Below are 26,474 nucleotides of genomic sequence, written 5' to 3' on the forward strand. Positions count from 1 at the left end.
CGAAGGTGGGAGAAGGGGAAAAGTGGATACAGGTAAAATGTGTTAAACAAAGACGAATGACATTGTGGAACGATGATGGATCATAATGGGGTTTTCATCCTTCTTTGTTCTGAGGAAGAGAATAAAGTAAGGATCCTGTTTCTTCTGTAAATGCTCTTTTGTGAACCCACTTCATTTTCAGTATTATTCCCTAATCAATGCTGTCAATCACACTTAAAAAAACAATTTTCATAATGCTGGACCGAATTAGGATCATAGCGTTACATCGTCAGCATTATCATTGTTACTGTCCCCAATTCCCCAAAATCAACAGTGGGGGGGAGGGTCAGTTTACACAGACATCTGCCCGAGAGGTCAGCATACAGATTGATTTTTTAAAAGATCCACTGTTGGTGTGTGCCTGCCACATGTATACATATATATATTTAATACACACACACACACACACACACACACACACACACACACACACACACACACACACACACACACACACACACACACACACACACACACACACACACACACACACACACACACACACACACACACACCACACACACACACACACACACACACACACACACACACACACACACACACACACACACACACACACACACACACACACACACACACACACACACACACTTGTGAAGGTTTCCGTTGCTTGGATCCATTCTAACTTTTCTTAGTGCACATGAGATTATATTTCCATTATCAGAAAATAAACTGAAAACTGATGAAAAAGAGGGTTTGGATTCACTTGATGATGCTTGACATTTGTTGTATGTCCTCTGTTTTGAGTCTGTTTAAAAAAGCATCAATTAAGACCACTATGCTGTGTCATCCATTGCGTGTATAAGAAGAAGATTCTCCAAATCTCAAAACTGGTATTGAGATGTCAGTCCTTCCACTAAGAGCCAGTGTAACACCAAGGTGGTTTATGCATACATTGAACGCATCCTGCCATGGCACAATGCTGGGATATGAGCTCTTCTTCCATCAGAAACCAGAAAAGTAACATATTTAATAACCTAAAAACATCACACAAAAAGAACTTGGTTCATTCTATGACTGTCTTGATCCAGAAAACAAGACAGTGCACGTGGAAAGCATTTTGTGCATAAGTACTTTGTCCTTGCCAGAAAATGAAAAAATGAAGTGAACAGATTAATCATTTACGGTTTGGCAAGTGATTTCCAGGGTGATGAAATTAGGGATAGAGAAAGATGACACAATAATAATAAAAAGCAATCAGGCAGAAAGAAAGGCAAACCCCTGTGCTGTGGAGACCCAGCTCTGACCCCTTCATACAGTCGTGTCAATGGGACCCCCAGCAGCTCCCTGCAGCCCGACACAGCGCAGGCACTGACGGGTCTGCTGGGCATGTGTATGTTTCTCTTCTCACTTCATAGAGGCTCCAGGCAAGCGCTGGCTTGACCAGCATTTTATTTAGAGTTACAGTGACAGGCCAAGGTGTTGGCAGGCTACACCAGTGTGTACGACTTGGAGTAGGCCCCCGCCCCTCCATCTCTCTGCTTCTGCAGTCTGCCTAAGCCCGAGGAGCTGCTCTCCAGGAGAGAGTCTCTGGATCCTCCCATCTTGGAGGAGGCCCCTCCAGGAGTCCCTCCTGTGGCCCCTGAGGAGGAGAATGCAGCGGCTGCAGCAGTGGCAGTAGCAGCGGCCGCTGCACTCTGGGCCATGGAAGCAGAGGAGCCTGGCATGGTGAGAGTCCTCTGGGGGAGGGTGGAGCTGCTAGAGCTAGCAGACGCACCCCCACCACAGGCTCCTGTTGCCCCTCCAGAGGAAGAGAGGTTGGACAGGCCAGAGTGGCCCATGGTTAGGGCCTGCTGCTTTACCGAGTCCATAGTCACATGACGGCCCTGGGTGTGGTATGCCCGCTGGGCCATGCCACGAATGGAGGCTTCACGTGGGGGGACCACTGGACAGGGGTCATGATGCTCGGACTGCTTTCGGAAGAAGGGATCTGACTTCATGTAGAGGGGAAGGTTGCAGTAGTCACCTAAAGGGGAAAATTACATTTAATGTGTTAAAAGTTTAAAACCTGAAAAACCCAATGCCTATAAATAATTATCAGTGCTGCATCAGACAGAACTTTACCATCCCTCTAAACTTAGTTGTATGTGTTGTTTATGTGTATTTCTATATTATTGTTTGATGTTTTTTTATATTTACAATTCTGTTATAATGCTTTTTTGTTGTATCCTTAACTCAGCTATCTAGCCGTGTTTAGCTATATAATGGCTATTTGTGCTGTTTGACAATTAATGAAAGACATAATACATATAATCCTTCAAATAATAGCTATAAACTCTATTTATGCTCTGGATCTTAAAATGCATCGTCCCTATCAAATACAAATATACAATTGAACTATTTGTATACTTCTGATATATTAATACGTCGATTTGTTTTGACCTATTAATGATTAAATCCAAGTTAAAAGTGCCATGTGAAAATAATTACTTATAAAAAAAGTGAATGCTTGCAGCAACCACTCACTCTTGGCGCGGTGTGGAATGGGCACAGCTACATTCTTGCCACGATCGTAGTCCTGGGGTTTGGGCGGTGAGGCAGTGAAGCGGCAGATACCAGGCTCTGAGGGAGTGCTCATGGACGTCATGCTGTCTGCATTGTCGTTGGTACCTGTAGTCATCTGGTCAGAGGAGCTGTCAGAGATAAAGCATTCAGTAATCTCAAACTTGGCATGCTGCAGGTGTTCCTCCAGCTTGGCATGCTCGTATGCTCTCGCCAACTCCTCGTAGGTTGAAGAGGCGCTCTCTGTCGACACCATGCTGTTGCGACCCTTATCTGAGAAAGATAATGGAAAAGATAGAAAGTTAAGCACATTTTGTCCAGTTCAAAAATAATGCTTTCTGAGATGTAACCCACTGCAAAACCACATTGTCCTCCACATTTGAAAAATAGCCTTACTTAATATGTGCATGTTAATGGCTGTAAGTGTAATTCATCCCATGTGCCAACCTGTGTCCTGTGAGAGGCTGGCGCTGTAGCTGTCACTCTCGGTGACAGTGATGCCATGCTGGGAGCCAACTGTGCGCCAGTCTGAGGTGAGAGTGCGGGCTGGCGTGGAGGACTGGCACTTGGTCAGAGTCCACTGACTGGAGTAGCGGTTCCTGATGCTGTGGGCTGACTTTACGCTCTTCCTTGAAACTGGGTCTGATAAAGAAAATGGATGAAGAAATAAGGCGAGTGAATGAAAAAGCATTTGCAAAACTAATTGCTTTTATTCACATGCTCTGCTACACTAGCACATTTTGGTTTAGTTAAAGTTTGTGCTGATAAAATGAAACGTGAGGAGAGAGAGAGCACTTACTGGTTCCTGGTCTGATGTCTGACATGTCAATCAAAGGACCGGTGTTCTGGATGAGGGCGGGGTGATGGACGGACACACCTGTGCAGAAGCTTTGAGGGTTTCCAGTTTGGTTGAACTCTGTGTCTGTCACAGGGATAGTGGCTTTGTCTTCACCTATAAGAGACATCATTAATATATTTGAAATTCAGTTATTGCAAGTCAAATACAGTACAGTACACATACATTATTAGACATAACACTAATGCACAGATGCCTGAAAACACAACAACTCTCTTTTTCTTTCCCTTCCTCTCACCAATTTGCTTGATGCCTTCCTTGTCCTCAATGAGCAGCTGCACTCGGGGGATGTCGATGTGTAAGCGTGGGCCCTGAGGAGGTCCCTTCACTGGAGTGTCAAAGCTGCGGTTGTTTTTACTAATACACAGTGTAGACGAGCAAACAAAAAAAACATTTAGAAAAATACAGGTATGTAAAATTCATTTTGAGATGCACTAAGTAGTATCTCTGACAGGTTATGTAGCAGGATTCTGAAATGTCAGTCTTACCTGATCAGCATCTCTGCCAGGCTTTTGGCATCTAGAAAGACAAGAGACACAAATGATTTATTTCTGACACACAAATCAATCTTCTAAAAATAAATGCAACTTTCAATTCAAGATTCTCTCTTTAATTTGCTTCGGGCATATCTGTTGTAATGCTTTGTTTATCTTGTTGATTCCTTCCTACCACTTCTCTCACCTCTTAGTCTCTTCAGCCTCTTTTCTTTGCGTTTCCTGCGAATGATGAAGAGCAGCAAAACACCCAGAGTGACCAAGATCACAGGACAACCAATAGAAAACAGCTTCTTGACATCATCGTTCTTTTCCAGAGGGGATTTGATTGGTGGAATTGTACCTACAAAGAGGAAGAGCAGAAATTACTAACTGCCATTTCCAACAATATTTTTAAGATAACCGGTGTTGTGATTTTTTTCATTAGTTTAGCAGACAAAACCATTCATTCATATTGAATGTCAAACAAAGAGTGTTCTACTTACTGCCATCATAGTCCAGGGTTGCAAACTGGGAGCTCTGGTTGCCACAGCCAGCACTGTTGCAGGCTTTCATCTTCAACTCATACCAGGTCGCCTCACGAAGCTCTGCCAGGAACACATCTGCTGTGGCATTGGTGCGCACATTCTGCCATGCCCATGTACCTGCATCAAGTACACATAGCAATGTTGAGTCTGTTCTAATTTTTCCCTTTATTACATTTCTTTTTATGATTGAAAGTGACCTGAGAACTAGCAACACCATTTTTGGTTCACATGCAAACTTTTCCTATTTGATTTTGAAAAATTGACAAACAGAGACTTACCTTTTGGTCTAAACTCTAGTATGACAGCGTTGATGGGACAGCCTCCACTGACCCAGCCCTGCAGGTTGAGGCGGGCGTGGCTGGAGTTAAGGTGGGTGAAGACCGGCTGATCCTTGTTGAACTGGGGTTCTTTAAAAGCAGGAGAATCAGATATTTGTATTTTTCTCTTCAGAATCACACTGTGCCACATTAAAGGTAATTAGTGAACTTAGGACAACATCAGCAGGAATATATTTAAATAAGTGTAATTCAAATGGAGCAAATACAAAGTCCCAGAACAATGCAATGAATGTAAAAAGTCCTTCACAGCTGGACTTGAAGTAAGCGATGAAGGATGTATGTGTTCTAATGATCTTATTATGTTTGAATGAATGGTAGATTATGTTAAGCTTCATTGTTGACTCCACCACTGAGACCACTCACAAAATATGCCTTTCGTACTGTGTTATATTGTTCGAAGATTATTCCACCATATCCTGGTAATATCAGTTTGAATTGTGATTTGTAACCACATTCCTTTCCTTCATGCTATAGGTCAGGACATGTCTCTTACCTCGCCCATGGGTCTTTGCTTCGATGATCTCACTGATGCGTCCGGCTCCCACACTGTTCTTTGCAGCCAGCTTCACTTTATACCAGGTGCCACAGCGCAGGTTGTCCAGTTTGAAGGAGCGTTCACTAGAACTGATGAAAACATCTTTCCATTCCTCTGTGTTGTCTACAGAGTACTGCAACACGAAACCTGCACACACACAAAATAGAAAATGCACACAATCATTATCATACTTTCTGTTGTGACATAAAAAAAAGTCACATGTTGTGACTCGATTTCCCTTATCTTGCTGGCTCCTTTATTTTTTCCAGGTTCCAAATCATCCACTTGGTGAGCCTTCCATCTCTTCCCTGGCAGGCGCAAATGCTGTTTTGCTTTGACTGCTACAGAGGATTTCCCTTACCAAATATTCTCTAATGACTGAATATGAATATGATTATTTGTTTAAATTCAACCGGTCTACCATTTCTACCATAAATAATTTCATAATTAAAATCGTAGAATATGTCGTGATGTAGATTCACTTATGATTGTCATAGAAACAAAACTATAGTATAATATAATATTAAGAATAGTCAGGGTATCTTGCATCATAAAAAGGTCATAATAATGTCAGAAAATGTTTTATAGTATATTATGTAATAAGGAGTGTTATATTATTTTGAATACATGCCTTAGAAATGGCGTAAAACGTTAATTGAATAGTATGTACAAAACTAATTGTTGTCAAAAATATAATTTAAAAGTAATTAAAAAATATATGATAAAAGTGGAAGAAAATGTGATTCTATTTAAGTCAAACAGTCAAGATAAAGAACTTAATTTGCACCAACCCTACTAAACATTTCACATGTGTACCCTGACTGTCCACCAGATGGCAGGTCAGACCTTCCCTCGCACAGACGGGCCCTGATTGGAGGACAGTGTAGCTGCTCGCTGCTCGCTGTCTACTCCGCCATTAGTTACCTACAAACCCCAACACTGGGATGGCGCTGACTGAGCATCTATGCAAATGAGGGTATGCAATGTGGTGACTGTTTTTATAATCAGCTGCCTTGAAAGCCAACTCCCTGCTGCTCGGAGACACTTTACACCCAATCCTCCATCTCTTTCCTTCTGTCTGTATATAATTATGTATATATAAATGTCTCCCTCTCTGTGTTTCTTTGTACTCTCTGTACCATTTCTTTCTCCATCTCTCTCTAACAGATGGTGTGATGGAGTCCAAAACATTAGAGGGGTTAACACATGCAGATCCTGCAGTGTTTGTTTTTAAGTTTTGGAGTCACCCTCTGTCTGTCACGGAACAGAAGAGAACACAGAAGAACATAGAAGAAGGAACAGTAAGGAACAGCATTATAACAAACTACTCACTGCAGGATCACCAGCCTATACAGTTGGTTAATTTGATTATTACACAAGCGGCAAAGAGGCCTCTTTTTTAATGAAAGCTAACATGTTTCGCCACTGCAGTAATAATGTTAAAAGAGATCCTTGACTGCTGACACTGTGTAGAAATGCACACACAGACATGCATTGTGGTATACACACAAGATAAAGGCTTCCCTGATGTACGAGACACTGGATGATGGATGCAAATATTGCTTGGTGGAACATCATGATTTTAATGCAAAGTTGCACACTATACAAATGACTTGGTATTCCCTACTTGCAGAGCAGTATTTAAACCCACATGAATAACATACAAATGTATTTAGCAACAGCTTTTGGCAGAATTAAAATATAGTGACCAATATATATATAGACTGACCAAAGGGTTCAAAGAGCTGTTAAACAAATTCTTTAGTAATACAATGTGGGACAATAAGTCTCTCTGGGTGCTGTGATGTCTTGAGCCATTACCTTTATAGTTTAATATAGGCATAAAGAGCAACAACAAGTCAGAAAGACAACCCTGAAACAGCCTCTTATTGACAAACGGCATGAACAAAGAAAAGGGATTTAAACCACACAGGCATGGATGCCCGCTCAGGCACACACATCATGCCTATCTTCACACCAGAATCACCAACAATCGGATAATCAAAGAGACCCAGAGTTAACAGGGAAACGTAAAACCAGAGGGCCAATCAATAACTAATAGATAATGTGCACATTAACAATGTGCCGGATCAAGGAGAAAGAGAATACAGACAGAGGGTAAACTCAGAGGTCAGTGGGAAATATGTTTTCTTTCAAAACACAACTTGACGACCTCAAGCTAACTTGATATACCTTTAAACACATTGGCAAATATGTGACAAGAAGAAAGAAATGTGAGTTGGCACAAAAAGAGACAGCTTTGTTCGGCAGGGTCATGTACCTCTAATAGAGCTCCCTCCGTTGTCTCCTGGTATCCAAGCCAGAGTGATGGAGGAGATGGAAGTGGTGGAGACGGTTAGACGAGGCTGGTCAGGAGGAACTGAGGAAGGGACGCAAAGAGTTAACAGCTCAATATCACGTGTAATAAAATATGTGGGAAATTCTTTTTAACGGGGTTAAAAATATGTCACTATTTCTCATTTTCAGCAAGTATTTTAAGTGAGATGCAACAATAATTGAGCGGCTTGAATGAAAGGCCTGAAGGTTATTGCCATTATTGTCAATTATCCTACCTTGTACCACAAGGTTGACAATGATAGTGTCGAAGCCCAGCGTGTTGGTGGCCGTGCAGGTGTAGTACCCAGAATCCTCAGCTTTGACCGCACGCAGCACCAGCGTCCCATTGGTCAGGATGAGCCGCTGTCCATCTAGAGACACTGGGATGGCTGTGTCCTCACTAACAGAGAAAGGAATCATTTTAATAGGTTAACATGCTATTTACCTTGTTGTTTAGTCTTGATTAACATAGGATGCAAAACAATCCAAAAGCATGGGGTCAACAAGATAGTTGTACCAACTTGTGACATAATTCCATCGCTATATATAAACAACTGCAAACAGTAACTGACTTTTCCCTAAATCAACTGAGATACTTCAATACTTGTTCACTTTTAACAGGTATCACACTAACACCATAAACTCAGATTTACACAATAATTCTGGGAAGGTTTCTCACCTGTCTTTGGTCCATTTGATGGTAGGTGTAGGTTCTCCTACTGAGCTACAGGGCAGTCGCACCTCCTTCATCCAGGGGGTTGTCACCGTGCCCCCAAAGGAAAGGATCTTAGCCGGGGCTGGTGAAAAATGAAGAGAGGAATGTAAAGAATTAAAGTGTATGGAGACTGTTAGAGCTATTGGTATTAACAATTACACAAGAACAGTTGTTTTCTGTTCTAATTCATATGTACCAATCGGTTAATCTTGGCCTTGTCAGATAAACCATTTTCAAACCCCATAAACAAATGCTTTAGGTTTCAGTATGTGTCGAATCAATAGAGAAATGTGATGGTTGAAATGCAATTGATTTGTTTTCCATTTGGGATTCTTTCAATAAACATGATTTACCAGTAGAGAGTGTGCAATGTATTTACCGTGATTCACACTCAGGGGGGAAAGAAATCTATGTTTAATGTGACATTGTCCAGCTCAGAAAAGCATATGAATAAAAATACAAGACAGGACGAAGAATGAGCAGAGAGGATATTAAAAAAAATATCCATCCATTCAGGCACATAACCCTTATTCTCTGTCACTCCACCCACCCGCTCTCTCTGTCTCTCTTTCTTTCTCAAGCTTGGCGTCTTAATGCAAGTGCTCTAGTGCACTTATGTTAAGGTTGAATGAAGTATTGAGTGGGCAAGCCTGGAGGACACTGCCTTTTACAGCTGCCAATCAGCTGACGCACCCACCCGTACGAGCGCACACTCGCAAACCTTTGCATCCAGCAGTCAAAGGACCGAATAGATACAGGAAAGGATAACATGGTGGGAAGTGCACTCTATTCATTCTTACTCCCTCTTTCCTTTAATCCAAAGCCTATTGATTTAACTGCCCTCTTCATTTTCTTAAACACTCTGCCTCTCTATCGTCTTGTGTATTAGTTAGCTCTCCTCCCGTCACGTCATATTCTCTCCTCTTCTTTTCCTCCACTTGCTGTCCTCCCTTTTGCTCTCCCTCTTATTATTTCCCTGATTCAGGACAGTTTATCTGGTGCCCTCTGAACTCTGAAATCAATAGCAGAGGCTCAAAAACACAAACAGGAGGGGAGGTTGAAAAATATGCAGTTATATAGTAATAGCAAGAGACAGAATAAGAGGGAGACTTTATACGAGTCATGAGTAAAAGATCCTTTAAAAAATATATATTTGTAGTTCTTGGCATTGTCTGTTATGTCATCCACCCAACCACCACTGATATGGTGATTTGTAGGTTAAAAAGCCTTTCAGCTGTCCTGGATAAATCTGACAAAGTGTGGTTGTAAAGTGAATGTTTTCTGATACATTAAATAACCAAGTTTCAACTGTATTTTAATGACACATCTTCAGTATGAAGGAGTGTTCATATACACATTTAAATAGAGTATATCAGAAGAGTATTACACTGTTTTAAGTTATATCATCTTTATTTCCCCACACATTCCTCCTCATTGTCAAAACTGCTCCGTACATTGCCAACCATGCAATCTTACCTGTGACAATTTGGTCAAAGATGATGTTGTTATGCTGGAGGTACCCCCATACTTTATTGGGATCCATTTGTGAACCCCCCTTGTTGAAAGAATGATTAAATGTAACCTAGGTAGCAACAATTGCTTCCAAGCACTCGGATGTTTGTCTCTCGTTTCTGCCTTTCATTTCCAGGAACTCACCTTTGGACGCCGGCTCCACAGTGACCTTTTCGCTGAAGTTCCCTCGACCTGCGGTGGTGACGGCCGCCGCCCAGATCAGGTACTGCTGCCGGTGGTTGAGGTGTGTGATCCGGTAGAACAGCAGCTCTGGATTCGCTTCATACTCACTGGGCAGCTGAATGAAGCAATATGGGAAAGAAAAATTTTTTATCTTGAAGGAACTACAGGAGCAACGTGTTTTATACAGAGATGAGCGCCCTCCAAATATCTTCATTTTAATAATAAATTCTCCATTAAAATATTTTATGACAAAACAATCTGCATCATATCATATGTGCTAGAGAGCATGAAGTAGAATCTGGGGGATGCCAAAGACAAGATCATGTTGTCACTTTACTGGAAAGGCAGTCTTTATGTGACGGACTGAGTGAACATCGTTTTAATGTGACCTAAGCCCTATATGCTCTCCTCGAGTCGATACTACAGGAAAAGAGAGGAGGATGGGGATGAACATACAAAGGGTCCCAGGAATGTTATATTATAATACTGTAAGGGAAAAAAACAACAACTGTGGGAAAGGATGGCGCTGGAGGGAGGATAGGCGGCTGGATGGGAGAGAGGCAAGATGGTTGGATTGGGGCGAGTGAAGCCCACCCCCTCTCCTCCTCTGTTCTCCTTGGGGAGGGCAAACAGAGATATGAGAACAGAGGAAGACAATGGGGGACAGACAAATGAGCCAGTCAGAGATATCACGAACAGTCATACGCTAATGAGGCCTATCTACTGCAGGCATCAGTAATGACAGAGAGGAGAGGGAAAAAATGGAAAGGAAAGAAAAGGAAGTGAAATTAGAGGAAAGGACCAGGAAGGAAAGGAACAGGAACTAAAGGAAAGGAAAGAAGAGGTGAAATGGACACACAAGCAAGCACACAAACAAACAAATATACTGACACACACATACAGTGGCATACATGACCTCGAGGTGGATGTGTAATTGCAGTGTGTTTAACCCAGCCATGTGTTTGCTGTCTAGACATATACACATCACTTTCCCTTCAGCACACACACAAATACACATTTAACAAACACACACACAGGGGCACCTATAGTGACCTACGTTTCTGACTGACAATCCAACTGCACAGGTGGAATTAAGACTGCATTACGACTGTCTAATGTTTTGAAAACGGCCTGTAAAAGCACTGCAGTGTTGCTGAGCTGCGTCCTGGCCTGCTGGGTTGTTGTCTGCAGAACGGTTTATTCTGGGCAAATAGATTCCAGTATTCATGTTGTTTTTCACATTTATGAGCAGGCCGTCATGGAAGAATCCACTGGGCTTTTTATTACTTCCCTGTGTTCCCTGTTCATCATCCATTCCTCTTGTCTCCATCCTTTCTGTATTTTCCTCTCTGCCTATCCTTCACCCCACTGCGCCATCCTTCCCTTCGCCTACTGCCATCACTCTTCATCCCTCTCTTCATTTCCCTGCCCCTCTCCACATTTGCCTGTCATCTGGGGGGCCCACTCTGTGCATTTCCTTCCATCTATCCACGAGAACCCCCCTCTGTTTTACATCTTCTCTGTGTATATCAATGTCTTCTTTTTCTCCTTGTTTCTCTCTGTACATGTGCCTCTATAGTTTCTACTGCAGGCAGTGGTATGGGCAGAGGGATGGATGGATGGGTGGGTGGGGTGTGTTGTGAGAAAGGGAGGGAGGAGTGACAGAGTGTGTGTTGCTGTAACGGATATTAAAATATTCCTCCGGCGTGGAGATAGCGGTGATCCGGGGAACGATAGAGCGAGATAATGAAAAGAGGAACAAAAGTACTCCCCGTGCAGTGTGTCTGACCCCCCCATCCCTCCTTCCTTCTCTCCAGTCGCACTCATTTACATAGTAATCATCCCGAACTCTGCATGGGGGCTTCAGAGAGAGAGAGAGAAAAAGAGAGGGAGGGAGGGAGGGAGGGATAGATAGATAGATATGTGTGTGTGTGTGTGTGTGTGTGTGTGTGTGTGTGTGTGTGTGTGTGTGTGTGTGTGTGTGTGTGTGTGTGTGTGTGTGTGTGTGTGTGTGTGTGTGTGTGTGTGTGTGTGTGTGTGTGCAAGAATGCAACCAGGATATATTTCTTGCTTTTGAATTCACACTGTCATAAAAACATGAGTTGCATAGATGGATATGGAACTCTATACGCATGGTGTGATACATTTATGAGTGTGTGTGTGCGTAATTGAGAGTGTGTATTTGCTGTCGGCTTGTTTTCTGCCCTCATTGATGAACAGATGAGGTTGTCCTGGCAACGTGATGAGACGCAGATATGCAAATGAGGCTGGAGGGTGAGCTTGCACGCACACACACTGCGGTATGAGGAGAGCTCATTTCACACACACACACACACACACACACACACACACACACACACACACACACACACACACACACACACACACACACACACACACACACACACACACACACACACACACACACACACACACACACACACACACACACACACACACACACACACACACACACACACACACACACACACACACATCTAGCTGAGACTGCAGCACTAGACCACACACACAGAGACACACACACACACCAGCATTACCAACTATGTTTGGATGACCCTCTCCCTCTTTTTTCTTACTAATCTTAAAACTCTCTGCACCCCTCTTGTAACTCACCGGTTGGCCGGACCCGGGGCTGGAGCAGTAGATGGTGTACTTGCGGATGATTCCATTTGGCTTGTGAGGGGGTAACCAGGACACCACGACACTGCTGGAGGAAGAGGGCACAGTTTTGATGCCAGCCGGGGGTCCGGGGTCTGAATCATGAAGAAGAGCAAAGAGAGAAAAGGTGGGCAAACCATTCAAATGTGAACCAGTATTAATTCCTAGCCTGTAGGTTAAAAGAATATATAGATCCTTAAAAAAGGTGTACACTACACAGCATAGGGATTTGTGGGCAGATGTTCCCTATTGTAGTTGCTGCCTGTTAAATTAAATTAAATCACAAGCACCAAAAACATTCACATGAACCCACTAGACACATGAAGGTGGTTAGTACTCCATACTTAAACGTATAATATTTGAGATATTGCAGTAAGCTTTATACAGAAAACTTTTTCTACTGTACTTTGATGGCTGCCATAAGACACATTTTGATCCTCACATTTGAGCAACATTCGTTGTGCATGCAGTTAAGGGCCGTACTTATGAGTTGATCAACAGCAAATTAATCTTTATCTTTTTCTTCAATCTCAAATGTAATTTTAATTACATTTCTTTGACAGTAAACGGACTATCCTGATTGCTGTTTTGACTAAACAAGTATTTGAAAAGGTCAGTCTGTGGCTTGGGAAAGGGCATTTTCCACAATTTTCTGACATTTTATCGACCAAACAATTAATTGACACAATGATTGGCAGATTGATTACTGGCTAGCACTTCACAATAAGACTACCCTTATAAAGGATTCATAAAGGGTTTATAATTAGGTTATTAATTAGGTTGTAAACACTTTATTAATCATTAAGAACCATTTATAAACCAGTTCTAACATAGTTTGCATACATCAACACAGGCTCACTATTTGGCAAGATGACTAAGCCTTATATTGGCTACCTAGTAAGTTTACTTCGTCTTCTTCATCAACCAGCATCCTTGGTATCTGTTGCTCACCGAGTTGATTCTCCCCCCATCCATCTTGATGTTTCTTGGCATCTCTTATGACCATTTATAAATGAGTTACTTACTAACATTTATAACTGCCAAAGGGGAGCCTTATTGTATAGTGTAACACACATTCCCATTTATTGATGAGTCACTAACATTTATAATCGGTAAAAGGGAGCCTTATTGTAAAGTGTGAAACACATCACCATTTATTGATGAGTCACTAACATTTATAACTGCTGAAAGGGTGCGTTGTTTTTAAGTTGAATACACATGTCCATTTATGTATGAGTTATAACATTCACGCCTACCTAATACACATTTTTCACATGAGATGCAAAGTAAGATGCAACAGAACCAAGCCAAACATTTTATTCACACATGAAGAAAATCAGGACTCAAAATAATGACTATTTAGTATAACTGATACACATATTTAAACATACAAGCTTTTCTCAGACATAAATGAAAGTCTTATAAGGTGGTATTCAGACTGGAAAGGCTTTGTGTATATCCTTGAACAAGCATCCAAGCAGTCCATCAGGGTGAGCAGAGCCAAGCCAAGATGACCATTCAAGAACCTTGAGGTGTTCCTCCAACAAACTCTCTGTACGGTTTCCTATCAGTCTGCGGACATGTCCTTTGACGGTCGGACCAAGCTCTTTCTATATGTTGGATATGACTGCCGTCTGGGGGTTCACCAACCACCTGCTGTGGTTTATGGTGTAGTCAGTGGTTGTACCCCATGTTACTTAGCACTCTCCTGTATGCCCTCCACTCATCACTCATAATGCTACTTCCTGACTTAAGGGTCTCTCTCTCTCTCTCTCTCTCTCTCTCTCTCTCTCTCTCTCTCTCTCTCTCTCTCTCTCTCTCTCTCTCTCTCACTTGACATGTTCTACGCCACTACATACTTACATTTAAATGTGTGCTGCGTCGGTTCAGCCATTCTCCGCAAGGGTTTTTGAAATTGGTCCGTGCGCAAAACATTGTTGGGATTTTAAGGACGCAAAGTCTACCCATGTGCAGCCTCGAAATTTCCCCCAAACCAAGGACGCGGCCTCGGTGGAATTCCAAGTATACTGGAGATTGGAACAGTCCTTCGGCGGCACTCGATGACGTAGCATCCTTGAAATATTGGCTTGGAAGCCAGTATCCTCGAGATTGAGAAACGGCCTGTTTCCCATTGACTAACATTGGGAAAGCGACGTCTGTAAATCGTTGGATAATTTTTTTTAAACTAAATAAACTACCCAGTATGAACGTTTGTATAGCCCTTATTAAAAACATTCGGTAATAACGTTATTCTGAGAGTTATTTTCCTCTGCATTATGAACGCGCATCTAACCCAGGGTACCGCGCCGCCTGGCACATTCATGTGACGTGTTCAGTACTACATGAGTTTTACCTTTACCCATAGATGCACAATAATTACGGATTATATGATTACTTTCGTGGCGTTTCGCTTTCTCAAAAGTTGGGCCATTTTTTCTTCATGCGCCAATGAGCAACTCTCATAGGAATGAACGGCCCTGCCTCCCACGCTGTATCCAGTTCTTATTATACATCCATGAGGCCTGAGTCCCTGTAGCATCACAGAGCTGCTAGCAGAGAGACAGAAAGCTAACAACAGCAGTCACTGGACAGACCTGTCACTCAATGTGACCACGCCCTAATGTATGCATAACTTTAATGCTTAATATAACTTCAACAAATTATAAATGGCAGTAACTCATTAATAAATAAGGCTCCCTTTTACCAATTCGAAATGGTAGTAACTAATAAAAAAATGGGAATGTGTTTTACACTTTACAAGGCTATAAATGTTAGTAACTCATAAATAAATTGTCATAAAGAGATGCCAAGAAACATCAAGATGGATGGGGGGAGAATCAACTCAGTGAACAACAGATATCAAGGATGCTGGTTGATGAAGAAGATGAAGTAAGCTAGTGCCAATATAAGGCTTAGTCATCTTGCCAAATAGTGAGCCTGTGTTGATATGAAAACTATGTTAGAACTGGTTTATAAATGGTTCTTAATGATTAATAAAGTGTTTACAACCTAGTTAATAGCCTAATTATAAACCCTTTATGCATCCTTTATAAGGGTAGTCTTATTGTAAAGTGGTACAGATTACTGTGACTAATTTCTTTATTTTCTTGGTTCTTTTGTCCTGCACCTGAAACCAATTTCCTTTGGAAGGGAACAATACTTATTTCATGCATTTTGTTGCCATATGAACATTTCTTTGTATGTAATTCCTCAATTAATTAGCAATTCATAGATCCTTTTAAAGTATTTTTTATTTTCCGGTTTAAGATGACCAGTACTTTAAGATTTAGGAAGAGTTAAACATGCAATGTTTGTGACAGTTTCAAAATAACTCAAACAAAGAGCTTATAATACTTATAATAGTAGATGCCCTTTCTAATGATGCACACCTTGATGCTGGTCATCATTAAACGTTTTTTTTTTTATAATTGCTGAAAATGTCATTTGCTAGTTGAGTAATTTAAATAAACATACATTAAACACATATCCACATATTCAAAAGAACATGATGCTTTGGCCCCCAGGGTGTGGCAGCCCCTTAAAAGGAGAAAAGAAAGATAACAATAATGGATCTCAGTCTCTTCCCTGCTACTATGCTTACTGCCTACTGTCTTCGTGAGTTAGAGGCAGAACAGAAGAAGACAGCTGAGAATTGTCTGTTTGCAGAATCCCACTGCAAACACTTTTCCATATGCTGCAGACACAACTGAGGGGCAAAGGGAAGGGGGCGAGGCCGAGAGAGACAAAGAGCGCTAAACGTATGTGAAAAGGTTGCCCCCGGACACAGTGTCAACCCACATCAGGGCAAAGGAGACACTCAGCTTGCGCACACTCACACACACTCAAAGACTAACACACGTATTTGAAGAGCTATTGCAGCGGGGCCAGCTCATAAAATGGAGATAGAGTGAGGAAGAAAGAAGAAAGGTATTTTCTGAAATGACACTTCTTAGAATCTCCCCTTTCTCTCTCTTGCGCCCCCTTTACCCTCTCATTTTCTCCATCTCCAGACGCCTGCCTCCTCCTCCGCCTGGCCCCAGGGAAGGAGAGGAGAGGCGGATACGGATGTAATCCACAGCCCGCCAGTGTAAGCACAAAATTAATTCTCTCTAAGCCACAAAGAATTAATCCCTCTCCTTGTGCTTGGTGCTGAGCGAGACTTGCACACAAACAGTAGCGTTTGTACACACACACATGTACACATACACACACGCCAACTCTAAGACACTGTACAAATGCAAAAGCACTTGACACCCCCCAACACTTCTCCATATTCATATTCACATGCACAGACCCACACCCTTAGGCTCTGTAACCACACACACTCACACTTTTGGGCTTCTTAATTCTCATTAGCACTGGTAATGGCACATCAGAGCACAAAGAGGGTTTTAATCAGCAACCTCAGTCTAACAAACACGCCCTGCACCCCCCAGGCTCTCGGCCTCCCACCTTGCAGCCTAAACAAAGCACAACAGCCTTTAGACCTGTCCCAAAGATGTGGTGAAAGTAATAGACATAAAGGTAAATTCATTATAGATGTGGAAAGATCTACTAAAATGTGGACTCACAGTCTTCACGGGTTTGGATGTACAGGACGTTGCTACGGACCCCATCTCCAGCCTGGGTGTAGGCCAGGACCTGGATGCTGTAGTTGGTGAACTTCTCCAGGCCTTTGAGCTCCACCTGCTCCTTGATGGTTGTGATGTTTTGCATTTCACCCCATTCTGATAAACAAAAAGACAGAGATGTTCAGACAAACGGCTGAGCAGTTTTGAGGTATAAAGGAAGAAGCCAGACACACTGAACACACCTCCGTCCGGAAACACAGCCCAGAAGATGACGCGGTATCCCTTCAACACGCCATGCAGCGTCATCCTGGGAGGCTCGGCCCATGTGATCACTGCCTCATCCGATGTTACAGAAATCGCTCGCACATTCTGAGGAGGCTGGCTGGGAACTGAAGACAAAGAGGAAGAGAGAAGAGAAATGTTAAGATCAAAACAACAGTTATTTAACATTATGTATATCACATAAAAAAGAATAGTCCATTCGTAGAAGGAAGAAAAACATTTGCTGACTGAGCTAAGCCACAGATAAAATTGAGAAAATAACTAAATGATTGAATCCCATAGAATTTAGTTTTATTTAACCCTTTACATAGCTTAAACTGGATGATCTTATTCCACATTGTCACAATATCCTGTTCATATGTTTTGCACCAGCTTATACTAGCTCTTCATTAAAGCTGTATGATGTTTATACAGAGTGAATAATTGAAAAACCCAATAGTCTAGATTGCTGTGTGCATAACTTTCACACATTTCTCTGTGAAAATATTTGGTATCTTTAGAGACTTAACTTAATTTCCCTTTTAGGTAGGATTCAGGTTTGAAATGATCAATTTCATTGTTTTTGCGTCATTTGATACACATTTCCTCCAAAATTAATTTGAGATTAATGAATATTTTTAGATATTTTAAAACTAAATAGGTTTGAATAAACTGAGTTTGTAATGACTGGTCCATCGCATGGTCATAGGGGTCAGAGGCTGCCTTTTTCGCCTCAAAATTACATGACATTGGCAACTTAATACATAAATACCTCCTCTCTGAAACCCCTACATTTCCATATCAAAACTGAAGTGAGCAAACAGGCTAGCGATCGATAAAAAGCTAATGACATGCGTCCAGCCTGATGTAAAGGACCATCTCTACAACCACCATCTCTCTTTCTCTGTACAAGCCTCCTTCTGTCCCCACAAGCCCAGGTGTCTCTTCTATTGGCTGCCGCTGACCATTAGTCTTTCAGGCTTTGAATAACGCACACTGTTGAAGATGAACAGAAGTCAACTTGTGATAGAAGGGGGGGCCGGAAGAGAGGAAGAGAGGCGAGTGAAAGACAGAGAGCAATGAAAGAGAGAGATTTGGCCAAGTCCACCAGGGAATTTCTCTGCAGCTGGTGAAGAGGTGGAGAGAGGAGGTGGGGGGGAGGGGGGAGGAAGAGAGGGAAGGGGGATTATAATTCTGAAAAACAGGGTTTGGCACAAATAAATCTTTAAGCTAAATAATTAGAAAGAAACTAAATATGTTGTCCTACCTTAACAAGAGATATAAGACTGAAGATATGCATGAAAAGGTGAGCTGGTTTTCCAAATTGTAAGCATTAGGTTTGGGGTTAAAAAGATGGAAGGCAGATGCATGATGGGTAAACACTACAACAAATCAGTAAGACTGTTGATGTATTGAATAACCTTGCATAAATACAACATAAATGGAAGGAGAAAAAAAAGAAGAGGACACAATGAAAGGCAGTTTTGGACTGGGCGACAAGGGTGGAGGAGGAGAAGGGGGTGAGGGGCGGAGGAAGAAGGGAGGAAGGGAGTTAAAAGCAAGGGGGCAAGGGAAGAGCAGAAAAAGATGAAAAGAAGGAGCAGAGAGACAATGTGCTCAGCTGTGGATAATTACAGCAGGAAGCAGCGGAGGGAACGAGAGAGAGACAGACAGACAGAGAGACAAGCTAATTATAATTATTTTTAGTATGCTTGTTGTTATCACTATTATCATAATGGCCATCAATATCACTGTCGCCACGGTGACAGCCATAGGGAAGAACTGGAGGGCTCATCCGGCTCTGGACCAATGGGGCTCTGCCAAATGTTCACTGGGTGGACAAGTATGTATGTGACGTATTTGTATGTTTGTATGGGGAGAAAAAACAAATGTGGATGAGGTACATGTATGATTGAGAGAGGCGGCATGTCGTGAAAGAAATTTCAAGCGTACAGATTAATTGAATTGATTGCAGCTTAACGCTGAAAAAAATAAGCACAAGAAGAACAATATATTTCAAGAACAATACCAAGTGTTCTTATAAGATATGATGATATTTGTCCTTGTAAAGATGCCTTTATGGGTGTGTTGTTAGAATATGGAAGCTTTTTTTTGGATTTATTTGGCTCCTTCCTGGCCAAAGGTCAAAAGGTCAAATGTATTATTAGTTTACAAGAAAGCCTTTGGAGGTCCAATCCCCAACATGAATGAAGTCCATACTCCTACTAAAAAGTGATTTCTAATAATGAAAAAAAGGAATCTAAATAGTGACTCTGTTCAATACGAACACGCAGATAGTGGTGGATAATCTTTGCCCTATTTATTTATGTTTAGGAAAAAATACATATAAAAAAATGTTTTTGCAGATCTCTATTACATTTGGTTGTAGATAATCTCAAATTAAAAAGTGTTTGGTTTGGAGCTGAATAGAGGTGTGTATTGCAGATATAATAATAACCTATATATTTCATAATATGAATTCTGGGAAATGCTTTTGTAGTTCATTCAATCATTTTCTCATTCATCCATCCATTCGCTCAACATTTGGCCCATCAGGCTGCATAGCAGTATCTCTGCATGTCTCACTGTACAGGGATCACTCAATGCTCTTTGCGGTGCTGCTGAATGGGTACTGTGTCTATGAGACTATGTGTGTCCTTGGTATTTGTAAAAAGCATTGGATGCCAGCAGCCAACATTTATTCTTGTTGAGAGAAGAGAGAGAATGTAGTAATTTTAGGATACAAAGCATGGCATGATTTGACATAGATCAGATAGTGAGACAGCTAAGAGAACAATGGCAGCAGACAAACTGCAGTAACAGTGAATCAAAGCCAGAGCAGACAGTGGGGGATATGTCATAGGCCTGACAGTTTACTCTGCCACTGTTTTTAATACACCATGCAGTTTAACTTGTGTCCTTTTTTGCTGCCGGTGACCAGTTCACATTTCCGCTCTTAAACAGACAAGATAAAAGACATCCCTTTCTCCATAAGTCCCCATGCTGAGATATATATATATGTGTGTGGTGTTTACTGCGATCCTCACCATCTTCCAGTGTTGTGGCATTGATCTCTGAGCTGGAGGGTCCTGTGCCGGCTCTGTTGAAGGCCTGGACCACCACACCATACTGAGCAAACTTCTTCAGGTTGTCCAGGGTGTAGACCTCACTGTCTCCGGTGGCCTTCATCTCCACAATGCTGTACTGGCCGTTACTGCCCGGGCCGTTCTCTCTGTATCCAATCTGGTAACCCCTGATAATCCCGTTCTGCAGCTCCTTCCTGGGGGCCTGAAGAATGAAAAACAGATATACAGTACTGACATAAAAAACATATTAGATTACTTTGCAAGAAGCTACAATATGAGACGATCAGATAATTCAATGTTACGCAAACACATAGTCTTTCAGGAAGTACATAGCTGTTCAGAAGGCAGGCAATTTGAATACTTTACCTTCCATGTGACCCTGATACTCTGAGAGGTCACTGGCTGCAGGATCACCTCCATGGGAGGACCATCAGGCTCTGCAGAGACAGAGATTTGTGAGCGAGGGTTATATGGGTTGCATGTCCTATGGTCAAACCCACAATCTGTGGCTTTCATGTTTCTTTTAAGTGTCATGCCCCTCAAATATTCTGTTCTACACCTTTCACATACAGTTTTCTCTCTTTCATTCAGGTAGATTCCCAATACAAAATATTTGTCCAAGGACGGATGTTAGGGCAACACAGATGCAATGACAACAAGCAAAAAGGAAATATTTGCTCACATTAGTGCAGTGCTGTACTTACGTGCTTCCTCTGTGCTGATGGTGAGTTCCTTGCTGGCCTCGCTCTTGCCTATCGAGTTATAGGAGTACATGCGGATGCTGTAGACAGAGGCGGGGTGCAGGTCCACGATGTTGGCCTGATTGTTGCTGGGGGAGATGTTTCGGGTTGCATGCTTCAGCTCCCAGGTATCTGGTGGAAATTTAAATGATAAATTACTTAGTTGGCCATCATAATCCTACTTCAAAAAACACATTTTAATTAATTTGGGGATATGTTGTCTTATGCAATATTAAGGCTATGATTGAAATCCCATTCTAACATTGTGCAAAGTCTGAACTGAAATGTTGCATTTCATTTTTACAGTTGCTTGTTATGTGGACGTTGTGTACACAGGAAATGTCGAGATATATGTTGGAATAGCAAGAATTTCAAGTATGAGACGTGAGCATACTGGACAAACTCAACTGCCTCACAATGCATTGTGTCCTCAGTGTTTTATCCAACTGGTTGAATACAACAGTTACGAAAGAGGGGCAAATGTTGTATGCAGTACAGTGTATGTTAGTATGACATTTTGAACACTAAGTCCTATTTAAGACTCAAGTACAGCTCTTGAGAATAGTATTTAGTTCAACAGTCAATTTCTGTTGTGTTTCAAATAAAGACAAATAAACACCAAGAGCTCAGCACATACATACGCTGTCAGATTACATTTTCTCTCCTATTTCCTGTCAAATTAATAAAATACCTTTTTACACCTACCCGTCTTGTTCTTATACTCAATATCGTACGAGGTAATGACACTGTTTCCATCAAATCTCTGTGTCCACCGTAGATTCATACTGCGATCTTTCACTTCTCGCACTTCCAACTCTGGAGGGTCTGGGGGCTCTGAGGATTTAAATTAGGTACAAAGGGAGAAGAACAACATTAGGGAGGACATAGTGAAACCAAACCAGAGACACTTTTGGTTGGAAAAAGCAGGTTTGTGAAGCTGTGATCAATCTAGAATGGGGATGGTACATGTATTTGTATATGAATGGTTACCTTGCACCGTGAGCTGGATAAGGCCTCGTCCTTCGCCGTAAGAGTTGATAGCATGACATGAGAAGAAGACTGAATCCTCACGCTCAGCTGGCTTTAGCTGTTTGGAGAAAGGTATGAATACAAAATGTCAAAGAGACCAACAACATCTTTGAATGTAAAGCACATCTTCATTGCCCTGGTGTCAGTACATCTTTTACTCTACCCGCATATTTGGTATTTAAGTGAGTCACTGCTCGCTGCATTGGGAGGAGAGCTGCACTTGGTAACCCCAGGTGTCAACATTCACTTCTTGCCACCCACCTACTCAAAAAACATCAAATGACACACCCTCTGTACCATTTGTATCCCTTTAGCTAGTAATGGCGTATCCTCACAGACTGTCGCTAAATCACAATAACCCTATTGAAGCATGTGTTGCCTGTACTTTAAATACAAATACATGCTTTAACAAGTAGATATATCTAAAAGCACACGTGAAATAGATGAATTATTTTTGAATGAGATGAATTACAATCATTTTAAGGCGACGGGTGAAGTCTGAAGTCTATATTTTGAGATGGATAAATGACACCAAAGGTGAATTAATCTGGTGGAATATGCAAACACAAACTTGTTCCCTCTTGTGAGCATCAAAACAGCAGGAGGGGGGTTATCCTCAAATCTCACTGGACACACAGTTATTTAGCTCCTCTTGGTTGCTACAGGGTGACCCTCTCTTAGTATCATAAACCAAAGACAGTCCATCAACAGGTGCAACAGCTGCCTGCACATGTTCACCTTTCCTGTGATACCCAACACATCATTTTAGTGGAGGTAGACATGTGGCTGCCTTAACCAACGTTGTGTGGTGGAGCACAATAATGACATGGCTATTTGCGGGTCTAAAGGAAGAGAGACACCATTCTTTTTTGGCACAATATGTTGTGTGGATGTCCCAAAAGTGAATAGCTTCCTCTCGTGAGATGATGGTCCGAACACTAACAGCTAAGTGATGATATATCATGGTGCAGATGTTAGATGTTAACTGATGTTAAACAATTAGATAGGCCTTGACTGTTACCAACCTTTAACAACGTCTAACACACTGTCTGATTTCCCCGTTATTTCCCACACTGCACACTAGAATCTGCCTTGACTCGTAAAAACAGAGCTCAGACAGACATAAGAGAAAAGTGAAAGCTATCTATTTGTCAACTGAGTAAGAGTCATAAATAAATTGCTGTGTGATATCGTGAATTAGATGCCTTACTCTATATAAGAGCTTCTTACCTTGAGTGTAGACAACACCTCGTCCGTCTTCTCGTTGGGACTGGTGATAATGGAGTATCGGGGGTTGCGGTCAGGGTCAATGACTGTGTCGCCTCTCTCCCAGCGGATGATGATGGGCCATTCTCCCCTGGCTGTGCAGTTCAGCTCCTTCAAGTGACCCTTCTTAGCCATGGTGGTGTTGGGGTGACTGGTGATCATCGCGGGGACTGGAAGGAGAAGGGAAATGAAGTGTGCGATTAAGAGAAGGGGAGGACAAATGAGGGCGAAATGGTGGCAGTAAACAGATTGATGAGGGGGATATTAGAAGACAGAGGCGGATAAGAAAGAGAGAGAGGAGGAAAAGATGGAGTAAGTGGATAATAAGCAGGGTTTAAGTGGAAAGAGAGTAAGACGTGAAATGGAGAAGAGAAGAGAATAGGGCAGTTTAAAAGGTGGAGTTCAGTGTAGCCAAGTTCCATTGCAGTAGAGTAATGAAGAGCTATGGTCAATGAGATAAAGTCAATAAACCTCCTCTCCTATTCTCCAATAGTTAACACCGGAGTGGAGGTGAATGGACAGGAAGAAGCGATACACTCCACCTTTCGTGTACACTCTATACACAAAATCACACACACACACACACACACACACACACACACACACACACACACACACACACACACACACACACACACACACACACACACACACACACACACACACACACACACACACACACACACACACCACACACACACACACACACACACACACACACACACACACACACACACACACACACACAAAATACCGATCTGAGGAGGGTTCTGCTGTTTTGTTTTCATCACTAATTCATCTCACCCTCACTCTTTTCCTCTTTTCCTCCCTCTCCGCTGAGCGAAACAGACAGCATTGAGGGAGGCAGAGGAGAGGAACGGTTCAATCAATAACATTAACACCAGGGAGAGAGAGGCAATCCTGTGAAAGCAGAGCTTGGTGAAACTATTGCCTGTCTGTATGTGCACCTGGGTTACATGTGTCTGTAAGAGCTTCATTTGTAACACACGGAAGTATGTGAAAGAGAGCTACAGTAACCTCTTTGGGTAAGATGGGGCAGGCAAGGGGAGCTTCGTCCCAGTCTTCTTGAAGTGTTGGCCGTACAGGCATTCCCTGTTTCGTCCACTAAGCAGCAGTAGTTGCTTTTCCTGGGTTTAGGCTATAATGATTGCAGGTTTTGTGCACATTTCGGTAGTCACCTCAGGTACTTTTTATCATAGTTCCTTCTTTGCCTCGTATCACTTTTGATAGGCTTATAATGCAGTTTGTATGTGCTCTGAGACGTGTTACTCAGATTTATGAATTGGAAGAAAATGTTGTGTCTAATATTCTTGTTTTGTTTCAGGATCTGAGGTGCTACCTCATTCTTAAGGGGGGAGGTGTGACGGCCCCTAGGCCTTAGACTCAGGTCCCTGGTTAGCCACTCCCCAAATCAGGAGAGATTGCTGACACCTGATTTGGGTTGACTGCTCAGCTACAAGTATGGGTGCCTGAGCAGTCAGTCTCTCTCTCCTCTTGGGTAGCTTGGCTCTACTGGACCTTGGTTTGTTTGTTCGTTATATACTGATGCATGTTCACACACCCAGACACTACACACATAACTGATTAACTGACTTCATAGTTAATTTAGTTTCTTTAAATAAATGCACTTCAATTGGATGAATCATGTGTGGTCTCCTTCCTTTGTCCGTCCTTGAGCCAGGGCGTGACAGTTTGCAGATGTCAAAAGAAGCCAGATATTAAGCGTTAACATCTCTTTTGTTGGTATTGCTGTTTGTTAAGGTCAAGGTACCGCTTCCTTCAAAGAAAACTGCCCACTTGTAATGCTTGACTTGATATTGACTGTATGGGTGTATATTTCCCCCATGCATGTTCACAAGGGGTGTTACTGACAGTGAGGGCGGGATGAGAGAGATTGATTGCAGATAATGATTAAGCTCAAAGTGTTTTTGATTGTGTGCAGACAGATCCCAGGAGTCAAAAGATCAATTGCTCAGTTGCTCACTTTCTCGCTGCCTGTCACACACACACACACACACACACACACACACACACACACACACACACACACACACACACACACACACACAGACACACAGACACACAGACACACACACACACACACACACACACACACACACACACACACACACACACACACACACACACACACACACACACACACACACACACAGACACACACACACACACACACACACACACACACACACACACACACACACACACACACACACACACACACACACACACACGGTGCTCTTATGTCCATGGTCAGCTTTGCTGCCCACACATCACAGGGAGAGCAGTGCGAGCTGGCTCATTGGGTTGCAACCGTTTGCGTGAAGACTGATAAGGCCGGAGCATAGGCGCATCCCCGATGGCCTCTCCGCAGTCAGGTATGGCATGAATAACTCGTACTCTGCAACATTAGCTCGCATTAGATTGTATACTCACTCTTAACGGTAAGAACCATGCTCTTGCTGATGTCTGAGCCCACGCCATTGGAGGCCTGACAGAGGTAGAAGCCCCGATCCTCTTCCAGGACATGTCGGATGAGTAGAGAGCCGTTACCCATGATCTGGATACGGCCCGTCAGAGGCACAGGGTGATACTGCTGCGGATTCCCAATACCCGCTAGACAGAAAGAGACAGGAGATTATGATGAATTGTACCTTAACTGAGGATTCTTCGATTTTGATCAACCTTTTTTTTGGGCTGTGTGAACTTATAAATATGACAATGTGTCAAGAACAGCCAGCAGA

General features: G+C 42.3%; 1 protein-coding gene across 1 annotated transcript in view; it reads right to left on the reverse strand.

The window, feature by feature from the left end:
- Window positions 1-614: 614 nt before the first annotated feature.
- Window positions 615-26,474, reverse strand: part of dscaml1 (Down syndrome cell adhesion molecule like 1) — a 94,714-nt gene continuing 68,854 nt past the window's right edge. The window contains exons 12-35 of the mRNA XM_034097756.2: window positions 26,167-26,346; window positions 23,656-23,861; window positions 22,387-22,483; window positions 22,102-22,230; window positions 21,361-21,528; window positions 21,023-21,093; window positions 20,618-20,858; window positions 17,552-17,698; window positions 17,310-17,465; window positions 12,694-12,833; window positions 10,021-10,174; window positions 8,329-8,446; window positions 7,886-8,049; window positions 7,594-7,692; window positions 5,271-5,459; window positions 4,718-4,846; window positions 4,398-4,556; window positions 4,100-4,255; window positions 3,907-3,937; window positions 3,657-3,775; window positions 3,362-3,514; window positions 3,010-3,204; window positions 2,527-2,835; window positions 615-2,026 (exon numbers count right to left, since the gene is read on the reverse strand). Coding sequence (XP_033953647.1) covers window positions 1,491-2,026; window positions 2,527-2,835; window positions 3,010-3,204; window positions 3,362-3,514; window positions 3,657-3,775; window positions 3,907-3,937; window positions 4,100-4,255; window positions 4,398-4,556; window positions 4,718-4,846; window positions 5,271-5,459; window positions 7,594-7,692; window positions 7,886-8,049; window positions 8,329-8,446; window positions 10,021-10,174; window positions 12,694-12,833; window positions 17,310-17,465; window positions 17,552-17,698; window positions 20,618-20,858; window positions 21,023-21,093; window positions 21,361-21,528; window positions 22,102-22,230; window positions 22,387-22,483; window positions 23,656-23,861; window positions 26,167-26,346 — 4,046 coding nt within the window. The 3' untranslated portion in view covers window positions 615-1,490. The remainder of the gene's footprint in view (window positions 2,027-2,526; window positions 2,836-3,009; window positions 3,205-3,361; window positions 3,515-3,656; window positions 3,776-3,906; window positions 3,938-4,099; window positions 4,256-4,397; window positions 4,557-4,717; window positions 4,847-5,270; window positions 5,460-7,593; window positions 7,693-7,885; window positions 8,050-8,328; window positions 8,447-10,020; window positions 10,175-12,693; window positions 12,834-17,309; window positions 17,466-17,551; window positions 17,699-20,617; window positions 20,859-21,022; window positions 21,094-21,360; window positions 21,529-22,101; window positions 22,231-22,386; window positions 22,484-23,655; window positions 23,862-26,166; window positions 26,347-26,474) is intronic.

The sequence above is a fragment of the Pseudochaenichthys georgianus genome, chromosome 13 (genome assembly GCF_902827115.2).
Source record: "Pseudochaenichthys georgianus chromosome 13, fPseGeo1.2, whole genome shotgun sequence".
NCBI lineage: Eukaryota > Metazoa > Chordata > Actinopteri > Perciformes > Channichthyidae > Pseudochaenichthys > Pseudochaenichthys georgianus.